The 19,495-nt window shown below is 42.9% G+C and overlaps 1 protein-coding gene across 1 annotated transcript in view; it reads right to left on the bottom strand.

Moving 5' to 3' along the window:
* Positions 1-5,481: 5,481 nt before the first annotated feature.
* Positions 5,482-19,495, bottom strand: part of C1HXorf58 (chromosome 1 CXorf58 homolog) — a 28,016-nt gene continuing 14,002 nt past the window's right edge. Inside the window, exons 6-7 of the mRNA XM_074988062.1 lie at positions 10,529-10,673; positions 5,482-5,943 (exon numbers count right to left, since the gene is read on the bottom strand). Coding sequence (XP_074844163.1) covers positions 5,746-5,943; positions 10,529-10,673 — 343 coding nt within the window. The 3' untranslated portion in view covers positions 5,482-5,745. The remainder of the gene's footprint in view (positions 5,944-10,528; positions 10,674-19,495) is intronic.

Raw genomic sequence — 19,495 nt, 5'->3', positions numbered from 1 at the left:
AATAACTTCAAAAAAATAAAGCTAATCAGAACATAAATGTAACATCAGGATGCCTTTAATAGGTCAGATCAAAGGCTTGTCTAGCCTAGTATACTGTCTTCTCACAGTGGTCAATGCCAAGTGCCCCAGAGGGAATGAATAGGACAGGCAATTATCAAGCAATCCATCCTGTCACCTGTTTCCAGCTCTGACAAACAGAGGCTTAGGACACAATCCCTGCCCATCCTGGCTAATCACCATTCATGGACCTGTCCTCCATGAATTTATCTAGTTCTTTTTTCAACCCTATTATAGTTTGACCTTGACAACGTCATCTGGAAAGGCTTTCCGAAGGTTGACTATGCGTTGTGTGAAGAACTACTACTTGTTTTAAACCTGCCACCCATTAACCAGCGGCCATGACAGGAAGTGAATCCATCACCCAACAATTTTCCTGCTATCAATATGCCCTGTCTGTTTTAGGATACCAATTTTTTGGAGCCCAAATATCACAGAAGTCTAACTGATCTTAAAAAAACGTAAGATTTTCCAGCAGCAAGACTCCATGTGCATTTCAGCATTCATTTAATTTATTCAAGTAGGTCAATGTTCTCTCACTGTTGGAAAGTAAGGATAACAAAATATGGAAAATAAAGATCATGGCCTTTCCGTATTGTCTGCTCAGGTCGCTTGATTTTAGGGGCTTTCTCTGTCATAGTCCACTTCGCTTTCCAGTCCTTCTCTCTCCCTGAAGGAAAAAAAGAAAATGATATTTTACGAGACTCAGCTCATTTTTGTCAGTGGTTCCTTCCACTTGCCCCACTTCCTTTCTCCTCACCTTCTTTTTCTTCACTTTTTCCATGTTAATGTTTCTGATGTTCCTATCTTTCATGCCATACTTCCTTTTTTAGATACCTGAATTGGCTCTTAAGACAGTCACGTGTGTTTGTCAGTGATACACAACTTTCTCTCTTTTCTGTACAGAACCTCACACTGATGGCCAGTATTGATTCCCTGCTGCTACGTGTGATACTCTATGCCACGGTTTCCCAACCTGTGGGTCAGGACCCAAACATGGGTGTGATTACATTTCAAAGGGGTTGCCAGCTGGGCTGGGCAGCTCCACAGGTGGCTATTGAGAACCACGTCAGGAGTGCAAATGGCTTCTTCATTTTTTAATTGGATTAACAGCTGTCCAGCAGTTAAGCCAATCAATTACACTGAGTACCACTTCAGCTGCAGGGCAGAGAACTGCATTTCCGAGAAGCAGCGCCTGCCTCAGGTAAGGTGGGGGCCTGAGTTCAAGGCTGAGACGGAGGGTGAGCTAAGCTGAGCTGAGCTGATCCACTCAGCTCCCTGGCTTCCAGCCTCTGCAGGAGATGGGGTCCCCGCAAACACCAGGAGGGTTCCCACTCTGTGTCTCAGCCAGTTTCCAGCTGCAGGGCTCCCTGCCTCGCTTAGTTCCCTCCAGCCTGTGAATGATTCCTAGCCCCCGAGTGCAACTCCTGTAACCCCCTCCAGCCAATTGAGTGTGACTCCCCAGCCCCCTGCAGCCCCAAGGGACTCCTAGCTCCTGAATGAAACACCCTTAGCCCTCTTAAGCCTCTGAGTGTAACTGCCCTAGCCCCCTGCAGCCCCTGAGAGACTCCTAGTCCCTTAGAGAACAAGAAGTCCTGTGACACCTTATAGACTTAAGATATTTTGGAGCATAAGCATCGTCAGATGCATCTGATGAAGCAGCTTTTTGCCCATGAAAGCTTGTGCTCCAAAATATGTTAGTCCATACGGTGCTACAGGACTTCTCGTTTTTGCGGTTACAGACTGACACGGCTACTTCTCTGATCCTAGTCCCTTAGTGTGACTCCCCTAGGCCCCCTGCAGCCTGAGTGACTCCTAGCCCCTCAATGTGACTCCTTTAGCCCGCTCTAGATACCTCCGGGCCCTGAGTATGATTCCCGTAGCCGCTGAGTGTGGGGCTTAAGCGTCTTTCCACCACCGCAGCTCTGACTAATGATAGTAAATGTTGTGTTATTGTTTTATTAATATATTTCCCCTTTTCTACGAAATAACTGTTATGAATATATAAACATGAGGGGGCAATTTTATATTCTTGTCTCAGCTGCAGAATTAGCTAGTTATGGCTCTGCTCTCCCCTCTCTCCCCCTTGCTGTTTTTTAATTGACCCAAGGCTTCCTGAATTGTCAAAATGGGTCCCCATCTGGAAAAGTTGGGAACCACTGCTCTATGCTGTTGCAAAACAACCCAATCTGTCCATCAGCAGTTTCTGTGCTTAGCACTGTTCTAACTCCATCTATGTTGCACCCTAAGTAAGAAAGTGGTGCTACAGCCCCAAACAGTATTTAAGCTCTTCACCTTAGCCTATGGGTGCTTCCCTGCTCACAGCACGTATGGGTACCTATTTATCCTCACTGATGTGTGTTGCAGTGATAAACTAGAATGAAAACAAAAAAGTGGTCATATAGCACTTTAAAGACTAACAGAATAATTTATTAGGTGATGAGCTTTTGGGGGACAGACCCACTTCTTCAGATCATAGCCGTACCAGAACAGACTCAATATATAAAGCCACAGAGGTTCAAAAACTTTTATCAAGGTTGACAAATCAGAAAAATTATCAACCCTGGCAAATCAGAAGAGCAGAGGGACAGCAGGAGGGGGCTGTGAAGTGGGGAAGTGAAGAGTTAGATAAAACAAAGTATGTAAAAGAGTCCTTATAATGGGCCAGATAATTGCTGTCCTGGTGCAAACCGTGTGTTAATGTGTTGAATGTGAATATAAATTACAGTTCTGAGCATTCCCCTCTGTCAATGGTTGTTAAAGTTCCTTTTCAGTAAAACACAGACTTTCAGATCACTAACAGAACGGCCCACTCCATTAAAGTGATGGCTGACAGGTCTGTGTAATAGGAATTTTCTGATGTGTGTTTTGTGTCCATTCGTTCTTTGTTGAAGAGTGTTTGCAGTCTGTCCTATATACATGGTGTGTGGGCATTGTTGGCACATGATGGCATATATGATGTTAGTTGAGCAACAGGAGAATGTGCCCATGATTTTGTGAATAACAGGGTTAGGTCCAGTGATGGTATCTCTAGAATACATATGTGGACAAAGTTGGCAATGGGGTTTGTTGCAAGGAAAAGTTCCAGGGTTGGTGGTGGTATGGTATAGCCTGTGGTTGCTAGGGAGAATGCTCATAAGGTTGGGAGGCACCCGCATGGCTCCACAATATGCTAATATATTTATGGCTGACATGGAAGAACGGTTCCTCAGCTCTCATCCCCTATTACCCTCCTTTACTTATGATACATCGATGACATCATTATCATTTGGACCCATGGTAAAGAGAATCTAGAATCCCACAGAGACTTCAACAATCTGCACCCCACCATCAATTTATGCTTTGACCACTCCACATGAGACATACATTTCCTGGACACTACAGTACAAATCGATGATGGCCTGAGCAGTGCCACACTGTATGGGAAACCCACTGACCACTATACTTACCTACATGCTTCTTGCTTCCATCCTGCACGCACAACATAATCCATCATTTAGGCCATGTCTACACTAGCCAAAAACTTCGAAATGGCCATGCAAATGGCCATTTTGAAGTTTACTAATGAAGCGCTGAAATACATATTCAGCACCTCATTAGCATGCAGGCGGCCGCAGCACTTTGAAATTGACGTGGCTCGTCTAGATGGGGCTCCTTTTTGAAAGGACCCTGCCTACTTCAAAGTCCCCTTATTCCTATGAGCAGATATTCACTTAGGATTTAGCCACTGTAAAACCCCTCTGGGGTATAGTAGTGGAAGATAAGCTATCTAGTCCTTTGGTAACTGTGACAGACAGTGCACTGTCTCTAGGATGCATTGGCTTAAATGATTGATGTACAATTGTGTTCCACTCTAAGGAAAGGGTGAGGGGACTACCATGGCCCCTCAAGGAGCTAAAAACAGTGGGTTTGTAAGATCAGTCAACCAAGTTGTAAACTGCTCAGAGAAGTACTAATAGCTGAGGAGGTTCACATGCATGGATTCAAACTGGATTTTCCAGAGACCAAGACAGTGGACTTTTGGATAAAAAGCCTGAGTTGAAACTGACTAGGGGCATTCTTTCTCATCCAGCAAATGGATGGGTCCAAATATCTGGGACTGCATGGCAATCCTTGTGGAAGGTATGCTTATGACAGACCCATAAGATTAATGGATGACCTCTGGTACACTCTTAGCATGAATCTAAGAACTTGATTCCTGTCCCACCACCCATTTTCATCTCTGCCAAGGTGCTTACTCAGCAAAATTATTTATATTAATATGTAATTATTGCTGGTGGTACATTGTTTGTACCCCTTGGAGAAGAAGAAAATGGAAGCTACCAGGTTTCTTAGTAGTCTCACTTGCTAGGGATATTTTCTTATTATATAAGGGAGCTGTGAATCCATAAAATCCCCACCAGAAAGGGAGTGAGATGTGGATATCAACACAGAGGTGACAGTTATGAGCCAGAAACCTTTAAATGGTTGCCTTCAAGGGATTTACATGGGGAAACAGGATAAGCTACCCTGAAACTGGGACAATAACAGGTAGCTTCTATTAATACAATCTGTCCAGCCCTCTCACCGCCTAATCAGCCTCTCAAGCAAGCAATTTTCAACTATTATGAAAGAAAAACGTCCTGTGTTTAGTGTTCACTGACAGACCTTTTTATCCACATTACTCATTCTTGACATAATTTAAGCAGGTTCATTCGTTTTAGGCCCTATCTATATTATAATTTGAAGTAGGTTAGGGGATCCTATTGTAACATAATTAACATGAAACTGCCCCATGCTAAAGCACTGCACTATTTACGTTTAAAGTACCTGTGGCAAACTTTCAGGGAGGAAGCAGTCAGGTGAGAAAAATAAATTATATCTGGATTGTCTTAAAAATAGTGAGAGAAGAAGTAGAATTGAAACATCAGAAGGGAAGGTACTGACACTCCCATAGATTATAAAAACATAGTTTTTTAGGAACTGGCTCCTGGACCGCACCTTCACCAAACCAATCTGGTACATCATATTAAGGAGAATTTTGTAAGTCAGAACCAATAGGGTGGGATGTGAGGGGGAAGAGAGATGGAAGGAAGGGGACACAAAAGAGGCATACAAATCAAGGAAAAGGGCATGGATATGTCTACTAGGAAAGTACAAGAATGCTGTGACATAAGAGCTGGGGTGTTGGCTCCCGATCAACTGGGAATTGTCCTATATTGGTAGAACCACCATGTAATTGATTAAAATGGCTTTAAGTCTCCCAGAGTTGTAGAAAAGGACCTTAACATGGTCCTGTGTCTGGTCCTATAGCTTTATAATTTCTTTTAGGATTTTGCTTCAACCTTACCAGAAAAATTCTACCCTGGAATGAAATGCTGCATCAGAAGTTCCAGGCAGTATGGTTTCACTTTGAGAAATAGGAAACAGAAGCTAGAAAAAGAGTTTATTGTGGGATGCAATCTTCACCATTAAGTAACTAGTACAATTCCATAATGAAGCTGAAATAAAGGCACAGTGAAACAATTACTGTAATCATACACTATACAGACTATACAATGCTGTCAGCTAACCTGCAGGTACTCAAATTTTATATCCATGTTCTTGATCAAAATTTGCAACATATTTACAGCAGCATAAGAAACATTTGAAAATGTCTAAAACTTTTACAATTGTTGTTGTTGTTCACTATTATCGCTTATGTGAAATTCAGAAATCAGGTGTGAGTAAAGACACTCCAGTGTCTTCAAGAGATAATGCCTGAGACCAGGCGTACAATTCAGTGGCTTCATGCTCCCATGCTTCATCTGAAAAGACAGAATGATCTTCAAGGTCTTCAACTGATGGAGTCATAGTTTCTTGATGTTCAGTTAAGTGACTTCTATTTGTAACATCCAATTTCCATTCCTGAACAACATTATACACAACATTTTATCAAAACAGGAAGAACTGTCTGCTACAGATCACATTATATAGCTTTATGGTAAATTCAGATACACCAAGCAAAACTCAACATTAGGGATTTGCTGTTTCTCACTGTTACAGGATTGCCAAAGCAAAGCCAAGGCATGCATTTTTCAAACCTAGAGGAACTAACACTGTATCAGGATTCTGTTGCAGTTACTAATTCATAGTGTGAATGTTAAAGCTTTTGGACACTGCTGTTGAAAGAAATATTTGTGTATTTAACTCTGTTAAGAAATAGAAAAATATTAGTATGTCTGTTCAGCCAGTTCTATCCAGTATACTAGCTGAACTTTGCAATGAGGGGATGGGGGGAATGACAGACAAATGCAGTTGCATTTGTGTCTGCCCATCTCCTCAGTGATAAGAAAGAGTATAGGGGTCTATGACTAAGAGAAGAATGCAAATAAACCAGACCTAGTGGGGGGCATAAAAGGACAACATATCGTCATCCTAAAGAGAAACTCTGTCTAGAGACAGAGTGCATAAGGCGTTAGCAGACAACTCTCCCAAGCTCTTAGGCAGAAGGTCTAGGAGAGACGTGCGAAGAGGAGTATAATTTTTTTGGGGGGGCTACTGATGAGCCTACAGGATGAGAAGCCCAAGCTAGGAGTTCTGCAAAGGACTGAGTCAGGAGGGAAGACTGTAAACAAGGATAATGAAGAACTGTAAAGACTTTTGGTTAGAGTTGGGAGAACAACTGAGTTTTTTGGGTTTGGTCGCAATTTGAAAAAATAATGGGTTTGGGTTGAACTGAAATTTTTCAAAAAGTGTTTGATGAATCAAAAAAGTCGGAAAAATGATAGGTTGAATGAGAGTTTTTTTGTTTGTGTCAAAGTGAAACATTTTATGTATTTTTAACCTTTTTCGTAAGAGCAAAAAAAGGAAGGGCTAGATTCACAAAATGTACCAAGTTTTAGCTTGGTGGTCGGAGCATTCACATAGGATTAGGACCCAGGCTCCAGTCTCTTTTCTGCTTTATGTGGAGCAGAGATATGAACCCACATCTTCCACATTGCAGGTGAGCACTCTAACCACTGAGTTAAAGGTTACTACTTACTGTCCATTGTGTGAATTAAATAAGGCTAGAGTCCTACGGAAAAAATGCGTGATCATGTAACTAAACATAGTATTACACTGCATGCAGACAACGGGGCTGAATTAAGGTTTCATAGGCAAACTTTATATGCTGGATTTGCTTGCAAGCCTAATAATATTTCAGCAGAGCTCGTGTGTATAATTTCCTAGATGTCTAAAAAAGCAAATGGAAAAAAAACAAATTCTATTCCATTATGTGGCAGTGTGTTGACAGCTGCACCGTTGGAACCTGAGATATATACTGAGGATCTCTGCAACTTGAGCTAAGTAACCAATAGCAATAGTAGGCTTTTTATCCTCCAGAGAGTGCTGGGACTGGAAAGGAACACTAGACATTCTGCCACTGAATTTCAGAGAGATTTGTTGACAGCAGAGTAATTCAGAGTCAGGAATTTTGGGTTCTACTCTAGATTCTGAAGGGAAGTGTGCTTTTCTGCCTCTTACCTCCCCACAAGCTTGACACGCTTTGTCCTGTCTCCTTCAGCCAGTCAGTCACTCTCCCAGTTCTTTCTCTACCCCACCACAGCTCCTCATCTCAGTCCTATTCTCTTAGCCTAAACTTCCCAGTCTGCAATCTCAGTCTTTTACCCCTAATCCTAGTCTCACCCCTCCACACTTCTTCCCAGCAGCTGCTTGGCCAAACACTCCCTGTTCCTCTCCCAACCTTGCCCTGTCCCTCCAGTTGCTTGCTCGCATTATGTCTCTATTGGTTCCCAGTTCTAGTCTCCCTTTCTGCACTTCTCATGTAATGTCTCCCCTCCACCCACAGCTCCTTGGTTCAGTCTCTCTATCCAGAAAGGCCCAGATTTCTTGCCCTCCCCCCACATCCTGGCTGCTCGTCTCATAGAATCATAGAACACTAGGACTGGAAGGGGCCTCGAGAGGCCATCGAGTCCAGTCCCCTGCCCCGACGGCAGGACCGACCACTATCTACACCATCCCTGATAGACATCTATCTAATCTGTTCTTAAATATCTCCAGCGAGGGAGATTCCACAACCTCCCTTGGCAACTTATTCCAGTACTTGACCACCCTGACAGTTAGGAACTTTTTCCTAATGTCCAACCTAAACTTCCCTTGCTGCAGCTTAAGTCCATTGCCTCTTGGTCTCTCCTCAGAGGCCAAGAAGAACAAGTTTTCTCCCTCCTCCTTATGACACCCTTTAAGATATCTGAAAACTGCTATCATGTCCCCCCTCAATCTTCTTTTTTCCAAGCTAAACAAGCCCAGTTCTTTCAGCCTTTCTTCATAAGTCATGTTCTCCAGACCTTTTATCATTCTAGTTGCTCTTCTCTGGACCTTCTCTAATTTCTCCACATCTTTCTTGAACTGGGGTGCCCAGAACTGGACACAATATTCCAGCTGAGGCCTAACCAGCGCAGAGTAGAGCGGTAGAATGATTTCTCGTGTCTTGTTCACAACACACCTGCTAATGCATCCCAGAATCATGTTTGCTTTTTTTGCAACACCATCACGCTGTTGACTCATATTTAACTTATCTACTAGAACCCCTAGGTCCCTTTCTGCTGTACTCCTTCCTAGACAGTCTTTTCCCATTCTGTATGTGTGAAACAGATTATTCCTTCCTAAGTGCAGCACCTTACATTTATCTTTATTAAACTTCATCCTGTTTACTTCAGACCATTTCTCCAATTTCTCTAGATCATTCTGAATTATGACCCTATCCTCCAAGGTAGTTGCAACCCCTCCCAGCTTGGTATCATCTGCAAACTTAATAAGCGTACTTTCTATGCCAATATCCAAATCATTAATGAAGATATTGAACAGAACTGGTCCCAAAACAGACCCCTGCGTAACCCCACTTGTTATGCTTTTCCAGCAGGATTGAGCACCATTAACAACTACTCTCTGGGTACGATTAGCCGGCCACTTATGCACCCACCTTATTGCAGCCCCATTTAAGTTGGACTTGCCTAGTTTGTCGATAAGAATATTATGCAAGACCGTATCAAATGCTTTACTAAAGTCTAGGTATACCACATCCACTGCTTCTCCCTTATCTACGAGTCTCGTTATCATGTCAAAAAAAGCTATCAGGTTGGTTTGACATGATTTGTTTTTTATAAAACCATGCTGGCTGTTCCCTATCACTTTACTATCTTCCAAGTGCTTGCAGATAACTTCTTTAACTACCTGCTCCATTACCTTTCCTGGCACAGAAGTTAGGCTGACTGGCCTGTAATTTCCTGGGTTGTTCTTATTCCCCTTTTTGTAGATGGGCACTATATTTGCCCTCTTCCAGTCTTCTGGAATCTCTCCTGTCTCCCATGACTTTCCAAAAATGAGAGCTAATGGCTCAGTTACCTCTTCTATCAGCTCCTTGAGGATTCTAGGATGCATTTCATCAGGCCCTGGTGACTTGCAGACATCTAATTTTTCCAAATGGTTTTTAACTTGTTCTTTTTTTATTTCAAAAACTAACTCTACCCCTTTTCCACCAGCATTCACTATGTCAGGCATTCCTTCAGACTTCTCTGTGAAGACTGAAACAAAGAAGTCATTAAGCATCTCTGCCATTTCCAAGTTCCCCGTTACTGTTTCTCCCTCCTCACTAAGCAATGGCCCTACCCTGTCCTTGGTCTTCCTCTTGTTTCTAATATATTTGTAAAAGGCCTTCTTGTTACCCTTTATGCCTGTAGCTAGTTGGAGCTCATTTTGTGCCTTAGCCTTTATAATTTTACTCCTGCATTCCTGTTATTTGCCTATGTTCATTCTTTGTAATTTGTCCTAGTTTCCATTTTTTATAGGATTCCTTTTTTAGTTTCAGATCATGCAGGATCTCCTTGTTAAGCCAAGGCGGTCTTTGCCCATATTTACTATCTTTCCTACATAGGGGAATAGCTTGTTTTTGGACCCTTAATAATGTCTCTTTGAAAAACTGCCAACTCTCCTCAGTTGTTTTTCCCCTCAGTTTTTCCTCCCATGGTATCTTACCTACCAGCTCTCTGAGTTCACCAAAATCTGCCTTCCTGAAATCCATCATCTCTATTTTGCTATTTTCCCTCCTACCAGTCCTTAGAATTGTGAATTCTATGATTTCATGATCACTTTCACCCAAGCAGCCTCCCACATTCAAATTCTCAACCAAGTCTTCCTTATTTGTTAAAATCAAATCCCTATTTACTTCACCCAATTATTTCCCAGTCTCTTTGCCCAACCAACCAGTCCCATCTCTGACTCCTTTTCACATATTCTCCACTCTGCCCAGCTCCTCCTTGCAATGCCTTCGGTCTGTCTTTTATCCAGGCTGCCTTTGAATTACACTTCCTCCTCTGTACTGCCTGAGCACTTGCATATAATTGCAGACCAGTGAGTATTTCCTATTCAGACATGGTAGAGTTTTTTCCTGAAAAATTTTGTTCATTTCCTGTTTTATATCGTTAACACATCCATTCATTAATAATTTTACCTTTCTTTTTTTTTCAAGCTCATAAATTTTTTTCATTTTTGCTACTCTCTGTCGAGCTTGGTGCGAGCAACGTACTGAAGGCCTAGAGGAGGGTTGATATGACCTAGATGAAGAGGCGGCTGTTGGAGGACAAGGTGTAGGAGACCTAAAAGAGTTGAGCATTATGTAAAGAATCCAAATATAAAATATCTTGACATTTATGTCCTATTTGAACGCTTAAACCAATGAAAGATTAAAAAAAACAAATCCTAGACAACATACTTGACTGCAAGAGCAAATTATGATGGCATATCCATTATTTCACAGAAAAAAGGTTGCAATGTTTAAAACTAGAACATTCTATTTTAGTTCTAAATTCTCAGGTTCCTTTCTTTATTTCAGGAGCACCACTTTTCTTAGTGCATCCCATAATTCTTCTGCATGGCAGAGCCTAGAGGTATTTGTGTTCCCAGACAGAGCTTCCAGGAGATGGGCATGCACACATCACACACCAAAGATAGTATAATAGGTGCATCAGGTGGCCATGTTGTCTGGCATGCAAACCTTCCTCACTATCTCCTCTCCCGGACTCTAAGATTCCTCTCTTGTGACTATGTTCCAGACCTCACAGAGGTTACATTTTTGCAGATTGTGCTTAACAGCCTTTTCAAAAATCAGTCACTGAAACCAAAGAGTAAGTCAACACTGCAAAGACAGTCTCATGGTGTTCAGCATCAAAAGCCAGGTCAATTGACTTGGCCTTCCAGGGCACAGGCTCCGGGGCTAAAAACAGCTAGGTAGACAATCCCACTTGGGCTATATCCCAGGTTCCGAAAAATCAGAGAGGGGAGGAGGTCTGAGAGTGCAGGCTCCTGCCTGAACAGGAATGTCTACATGGCTATTTCTAGCCCCATAACAAAAGCCCTGTATGCTTGAGTCAATTGACCCAGGCTCTGAGATTCAGCGCTGTGGGTTTTTCCCTGCAGTGTAGACGTACGCAAGTGCTTCAGATTTGAGTTTCTAAGACTACCTTAACACTCTTGGAGTTAAGGTACCAAAACAAAACAAAAAAAAACCCACCTACACCATTTTTCAAAAAGATAAATATTTCCGGTTTTTCAAACTCACCTATCTCTCCAATACTCTGATTACCACCAAACTTTCCTTAAAAAAACTCAAAAACCACAAATGTATTCAAGGTCATATTAGTTCAGTTTTGTTAAAATTAGAGGAGAAACTGTAGTAAAATGAAGGCCTAAGACCATGCAGCACAGGCCTGGTTTGAGGCCGAGCTAACAATGGACAAAACATAGTTAACGTAAAGCTAAGCTAAGTTGTGAGCAAGAGGCAGGTGCCAGATAATAGAACATGACACCGACAAGACTGAAAGTACAAAACACTAACTGGCAATTGGCCCAGGTGCAGAATAATTGGTACTGGTCATAAGGTGAAATCACATGGTACCACCAGCTCTTTAAAAAGACCTTGGTACCTACTCCTTATACATATGGACCCATGTTCAGAAAAGGGTCTAAAATAACAACACAAAGGATAGAGATGATTTAATCAAACCATGAGGTACAGGGTAATGGGTGGTATCTAAGTTGCGTCAGAGGATGGTAAGCGGACACCTCAGCTGTGAGGTGTGATTTGTTTGTACTTGTACACAAAGTGATGTCTTGCGGGGACAGTCTTTTTATGACCTAAGGGGCAGTGGAAATTTCCCACTGACAGTCATTCCATTATGGCAGGTACATCTGTGCAGTGGTTCAGTACAGACAGTTATTGCACTTTGCTCTACAGTAAACCTGGCCTGGAGCCTTCAATCTTTATCTGGTCTGTGGTTCTGTAGGCCCTCTCAGGGTCCTCTGCGATCTTTGGGTCTATATCATTGAACACACACACAAGTAGCCTTCTGGTAATCATCATCGACCGAGCCAAAGACCCATAAGGACACCACGGCAGTCAATCTGCCTAACTACAGAAAATAGTTTTAAAACATTTGAGTTATGATATAAATGGAAGCACAGAGGTACTGTCTCTCCATAATTTAGCTTTGCTTAGTGAGGTTGTCGCCCAGCTGGTTTTTGACCAGAATGCCGCATTAGAAAGGACCCCTGGCGGTTCCAGTCAGCACCTCTGAACATGCCACGAAATAGCCAGTTGGTAGCACTGTGGAGCTATGGGAGTCTCTCTCTCTGGCTCCTGGAAGCAGCCAGCATGTCCCTGCAGCTCCTCAGCATAGAGGCGGTTCTGTGCACTGCCTCCACAGCGCTCAGGGGCTGGGAAGTGTGGCCAGTGGGATCTGCTGTGGTGTGCCCATGGAAGGGGGCAGCATGCAGCTCCACCGGGCTGCACCTTTGCCCAGGACCTGGTAGGACATGCTGAACACTTCCAGGAGCCACCTCAAAGCTAGCATCTTTGGGAGCCTGCATTCCTAACCCTCTCCGGCACCTCAGTCCACTATCCCAGTCCTGAGCTTCCACTTTCCCCCAAACTCCCTCTTAGATCCACACCCCTCCCACACTCAAAACCTCTTTGCCCCAGCTCAGAGCCCCACTCTAGCACTCTGATCCACTCTTTTCTGTCCCCACCCCACAGCCTGCATCTCTTGCCCAGAGTACTCACTCCCTTCCACATTCTGAACCCCTCAGGCCCAGAGGAGACCCCCCTTCTGCACTCCAAACTCCTCATCCCTGCATCCCATCCCAAAACCTGCACATCAGGCTAGAGCCCTCACCCTCTCCTGCACCCTAGTCCCTACCCAAGCCTGGTGAAAGTGAATGAGCGAGCAAGGGTGGGGGACAGTGAGGAACAGAGGTGGGGGGGTGAGAAGGAGTGAGCAAGGACAGGAACTCAGAGAAGGTTGTGGGGCCTCAGGGCGGGGATGAGGCAATCAGAGGTCATATAAGCACTAGCAAAAATTTCTAAAAAAATACATGAAAGCCAAACTTAAAGTCAAAAATAACATGAACATGGTAATCCAGTGTAAAATTACACAGTCACTAAAAGGTAGTACTTAACAGTAAAGATGGGATTGCATTCCTACATGGGGGAATAGAAAGGGATACACCTGCAGACACTGTCCTCTCTTTAAATGTGTGTATAAATTTTCAATGTAGCATGTTACATGTATCTATCACAGTAATATATTTGCTTGTGTCTGATTTATTTAAAAGTAATCAATTTTCCTCTTCCTAGGAAACTAACTATTGAGGGATAGATTTGATTTTGATTTTTTTTTTAAATTTTATAAACCATGGTACAATGGCTAATTTGAGAGACTGCTGAATGGGATGCACAGCCTCTCAGCTACACTGTAAATTGAAAAGCAAAGAAGCACCGTGATCCAACCCCATTAAATGCACAGCCCTGGAGTTCAGACTGTTGAGGTATGGCTCTCAGTGTGCACTGGAATCCTGTGCTATACCTCCCCTGCTGTATTAAGTTTGAAAGAGGACTATGTTAACATGAACTCGATATCTTTGAACTTGAACCACCAGCATCCACATGGAGGAGTTACAGCACAACGCACAAAGCACCTGTTACAATTTATGGCCCTGTAGTCCAAATTGTGGGGCCATGCAGACTTCATCTAAGGGTATCGCTACTCTTGGGAATACAGTCAAATTTATTAAAGTTGACTTTTTAACACCAGATTTTTATAAAGTCGAAGTTGTGTCCACACCTGCTCACAAAGTCGACTCAGTGTGTCTCCATTAAATTGCTTAAATTTGACTGTGGCAGCAGTGCATTGTGGGCACCTATCCCACAGTTCCTGCAGCCCGGTTGCATTTTGGGTTTCTGTGCCAGTGTCTTGTGAGAAAAAAAGTTGCCACAAGTGGTTCTGGGTGTCCGATGTCATCACCCCAGAGTACATTTCTTTCACTTCCTGCTTCCCATTGAGAAAAAAAGGCCAAGGGAATTGTCACACTGCTTTTACATTGCCTGTCACATGCCATTACAAGGGACAACTTGGATCCACAAGTATCAGAGGGCTAGCTGTGTTAGTCTTTATCCGCAAAAACAATAAGGAGTCCTGTGGCACCTTATAGACCAACAGATGGACCACAGATGCTTCAATCTTTTGCAGAGTGTTTTATGATGACTTCTCAAATTGCACTGCAAAAACTTCTGAATGTAATGCCTCTGGAAGATAAGCGCCTTGAGGTGGGGGGCATTTCTGCATGTCAAGATCAGGAGAGGAGGAATGCAGAGTTGGTGGCAGCACGGACGCATTGTACAATGTGGAGCGCAGGTTCTGGCCCTGCAAAACTAGGTCGGACTGGTGGGACTGCATCATTTTCCAGGCAGGGGACAATCAACAGTGGCTGCAAAACTTCCACATGCGTAAGGCCACTTTCATGGAATTTTGTGAATTGCTGTCTTCCACCCTGAAGCCCAGCGATACTAGAATGAGACCTGATTTGACAGCTCACAAGCATGTGACAATTGCTCTGTGGAAATTTGCAATGCCAGACAGCTACCAGTCCACAGGAAATCAATCTGGAGTGGGCAAATCTACAGTGGGTGCTGTTGTCATCCAGATAGCCAAGGCAATCATTAACCTTCTCCTGAGAAAGACAGTGACTCTGGAGAATGTGCAGGACATAGTGGATGGTATTGATGCCGGGGGTTCCTTAACTGTGGTGGGGCCATAGATGGAACCCATGTCCCATCTTGGCGCCAGACCACCTGGCATCAGAATATATAAACAGCTAGGCATACTACTCTATGGTTTTGCAGGTGTTGGTGGATCACAAAGGTCGTTTCACCTGCATCAATGTAAGATGGTCAGGACAGGTGTATGACATATATCTTTTACAACTCTGGCCTGTTTAGAAGGCTCTAGACTGATACTTGCTTCCCAGACCAGAAAATCAACACTGCGGACATGGAAATGCCCATAGTGATTCTTGGTGACGCTGCTTACTCCTTGCTTTCTCAGCTCATGCAGCCATGCACAGGCACCCTGGGCCTCAGTAAGTAGTTCTTCAACTACAGCAGTACAGAGTGGTGGTAGAATGTGCCTTCGAGGCCGTTTCAAAGCCAGGTTCAGGTGCGTTATCTTGCTTAGACCTCAGTGAAGAAAACATTCCCCTTGTTGTCGGGACATGCTGTATTTTTCATAACATTTGTGAGGCAAAGGGGGAGAATTTCATGTCAGCATGGGGGTAGAGGCAGACCTCCTGGCCAGTAATTATCAGCAGCTGGATACAAGGGCAATCAGGAGAGTGCAGAAAGGTGCAATACGAATCAGCAATGCCTTGAGAACCAAGTTTATGAATGAGTGGGCAGGTATCCGAATCTCCTGCTGCTAAGTAGTATCCCTCCCATGCTGTTTATTTGCCCTTTATGAAACCGTCTACAACTGCACGACACCTCTCACCACCACATCTAACCCCAAAGCATGTTAACTAATAAACAAAACTTTGTTTTTCTGACTACAGTTTTTTTATTTAGGGAGTCCTAATGGCAGAGGAATAGGTATAGCAAAAACAACAGGCTAATCGTGTCATGTTTGGTGGAATGTGAGCCGCCTTCTGTGCAGAGAGTCCCTGGGAGTGTACTACAGCGATCTCCGTGACCTTCGCTCTCTCATTCTAGGGCCCCGATGAAGGGAGGGAACTGAATATGGGGAGAGAAGTCTGAAATGAGGCAGGGGGAGCCCAATCTCACTTCAGCTGGAGGGGGGCACCAATCCTCCCACTGTTACTTCCCAGGTCAGTTCCTGTTTAAAACAAATGTTGAAATATTAAGCACATTGTCAATTTTTATCTTTACTCAGGACAATGAGCGTACTGACAGAATTAATGGCTGTCTCTGTGGAAGAACATATGTCCATGGCAAATCACTCTATGAACTCTTAAGGGTGAGAATACATGAATCCAACCAGCAGGATTCAAGCGCTTCTGCAGCTGATGTTCACCTTGCAGCCAATGGTAAGATATTTTTGGCTAACAGGAAAAAATAATGTGGAAGCACCTCATCCCTTGTTTGTATGGAACATGCCACTGAGCATTGGGGGTTGTGGCATGGATCCGATTACCTGCCAGCCCAGGGGGGAGAGGTGTTTGCCATGTGGAATTCTTTAAGTGGTGCCATGATTTAAAAGCAGGCTTGCAGAAGTTAAAAAAGCATTAAAAGTCACTGCAGGTGTGTGCCTGAGGCAGAGCAGGGTCCTATCATCCACTAGCCCAGGCGGGGAGAGAAGGGGCTTGCCACATGGGCTTCTTTAGGCAGCACCATGATTTGAAAGCCAGCCAGGCTGCATGAGTTTTGCTCTGTACTGGGTCACAGGCAAAACATCGTTAAAAATCACTACAGTGACTCATGAAACTTCCCATGCCTTCTAAGTTGCCAAAGGAGACATCAGCCTCCTCAGAATAAGAAAAGGGATACAGAAAAAATGCTTGTGTTGTCTGGGAACAAGGCTGGAAAATACACAAGAGTGCTCTGTGGTGCATGGTTCCAGAGTACTTACTGGTGGCGTGGTGTAGCAAGGTACCTTACCATGAAATCAGGAATAAGTCAGATCTCCCAAAAATCTCATAAGAAGAATCAAAAAGTGCCTGTCTGAGACCTTCAGTGAGATGTCCAAACAGGATCAGTGCTCCATCCCCAGAAATACCAAGCTGTTATAATGGAAATGGCCATAGATCCACCCCACCATGCCTGCACCATACTATTATCATTAAAAGAAAGCATACTCACTGGAAGTGCCCTCTCCAGCATCATGGCTTACCTTGAAACCTTCTGGGATCAGGGTACTGGCTCCATGTTATAAAAAGCTCCTGGCTCGTGGGATCAGTTTCTGCATGGGAGTGCACTCTGCTGTCATCCACCTCTTCCTCATCCACTACCTCAAGCCACACTTCATCCTCCTTGCTGCTGGCAGAGATCTGCCAAGTACCACTTATTGAAGAGTCCAGGTGTTTTTCTGGGGAAGTGGTTGGGTCTGTCCCCAGAATAACTTACAGACGGTCATAAAAGCAGCATGCTTGGGGGGATGACACAGACAGACCACTGGCTTCTTTGGTGTTTTGGTACGCCTGCCTGAGCTCCTTGATTTTAATGCAGTACTGCTGAGTGTTCCTGGTGTACCCTTTGTGAAGCATGCCTTGTGATATCTTGGCATAAATATTGGCATTTCTTTTGCTGTTTTTGAGCACTGTTGGATACTTTCATAGGCTAATAAAATCAATTTTAATAATACTTCCATCTGCACTAGCATACTGAAAAATGTATTTTGGCTTAACTCTTGGTGAAATTGGATTTACAAAAGTCAACATAATGAGCCTTGGGGTGAAGACTGATGTTTTATAAAATAGACCTAAATTCCTTAAATTTGATTTTTATCCCCTAGTGTAGACCAGGCCTAACACTCACCAGACCTTCATAAGGAGTTGGACTGCATGGTTGCCGGCTGGTATGATCAGTAATCCATTCAATGGGATAAGTGATCTCATTCCAATTATTAGTGCATAAATTATCACATTGGAAAATGATCAGTTGTGGCATTAATTGGTAGCCTTACTAGTAGTGTCCACAATATATATACCCTGTAAGTGAGCTGTACTATTAGGCAAGGGAAAGGGGTTGGATGCAGGGAGGGAGGGAGTGAATGCTTGAATTAAAGCTGGGGCTTGCTGTGGAGGAAAGATAAGGTGGGTGCTAAGAATTTAATGCATTTAACTAGACAAAAGTATTAAAATAAAAGTATGACTAATTAAATGTGTGTCATCAGATGAACTATTTTGCTTGCATAACATATCCCTTCCTTCCACCCGTCATCCTTCCTTGTAATTTTAGATTATAAACTCTGCAGTGCAAAATCTGGCTTCCTCTGCATTGGGGGAACCAGCAAAGCATAGTTGGGTCTGACACAACATACATAATAGAAATCACACTGCCATTTCTCGTAGTAGACATGGTCCCTTTAATAATATATGGAAATATACGTTTCACAGAACTGGAAGGGACCTTGGGAGGTCATGGAATCCAGCCCCCTGCCCTTAGAGAAGGACCAAGCACCATCCCTAACCGAATTTTTTTTTTAAATCTATTTGCCCTACACCCCAAATGGCTTCCTCAAGGATTGAGCTCACAACCCTGGGTTTAGCAGGTCAATACTCGAACCACTGAATTATCCCTCCCTTTAAAATACTTGGACATATACTGGCAGGGAATCACTGGGAGATTTGCATGATCACCATTTATACCTATGCTGAGAACTACTGGTTGAAGAGATGAATTCACATTTCATGGATGTCAATATAGTAATATAGTGAACAACATAATTTTATAGGAGACAGGCAGAGGCCTGCCAAATTTGACAGCACTCTTCTAATTAAAATTAAAAAGTTGAAAAAATCAGCTCATTTTAAAAAAATACCCTAAAAGGGAAATTTATAGAAAGATGTGCTGAAAGTTAAAACAAGATTGACATAATTCAGTGTTATGTTTTCAATACTTTTCTCATACGTAGAGAAAAGATTTGGGTTAAGCTCTCTTTTAAAAACAAGTATATTTGCGATTTAAGAGTCTATCAAGACACATGATATTGACATTATTTCCCCACGTGTTAGTGAGAAACACATAGATGTTTAATGGTATAAGTTATAAAATGGCATTAGTAGTTTAAATAAGAATGTAATACAAAATCTGTTTTTTTCTATTACACATAGAGATTTGTGGCACATATTTATTGTTATATTGGCAAGAAATGATTGTGCAGATCTATTGCTACAAAACAAATTAAGATCTTGTTAGACAATCTCCAAGACAATATTAGTTAGTGAATAGGACTAGAAATAAGTCCTGGGTGCTACCCTGGACTCAATACTGACTTCACGTATGAACTTTGGCAAGTCACTGAACTCTTCTGTGACAGTTTATCCAGACATAAATAGGGATAATTTTACCACTGTCACTGGTGTTTGGTAAACATTAATTAATAAGTGTTTTGAGATCCTTAAAATAAAGTAC

Source organism: Carettochelys insculpta, chromosome 1 (assembly GCF_033958435.1).
Source record: "Carettochelys insculpta isolate YL-2023 chromosome 1, ASM3395843v1, whole genome shotgun sequence".
Classification (NCBI taxonomy): domain Eukaryota; kingdom Metazoa; phylum Chordata; order Testudines; family Carettochelyidae; genus Carettochelys; species Carettochelys insculpta.
The sequence above is the reverse complement of the archived record's forward strand: the minus strand, read 5'-3'. Positions and strand labels throughout refer to the sequence as shown.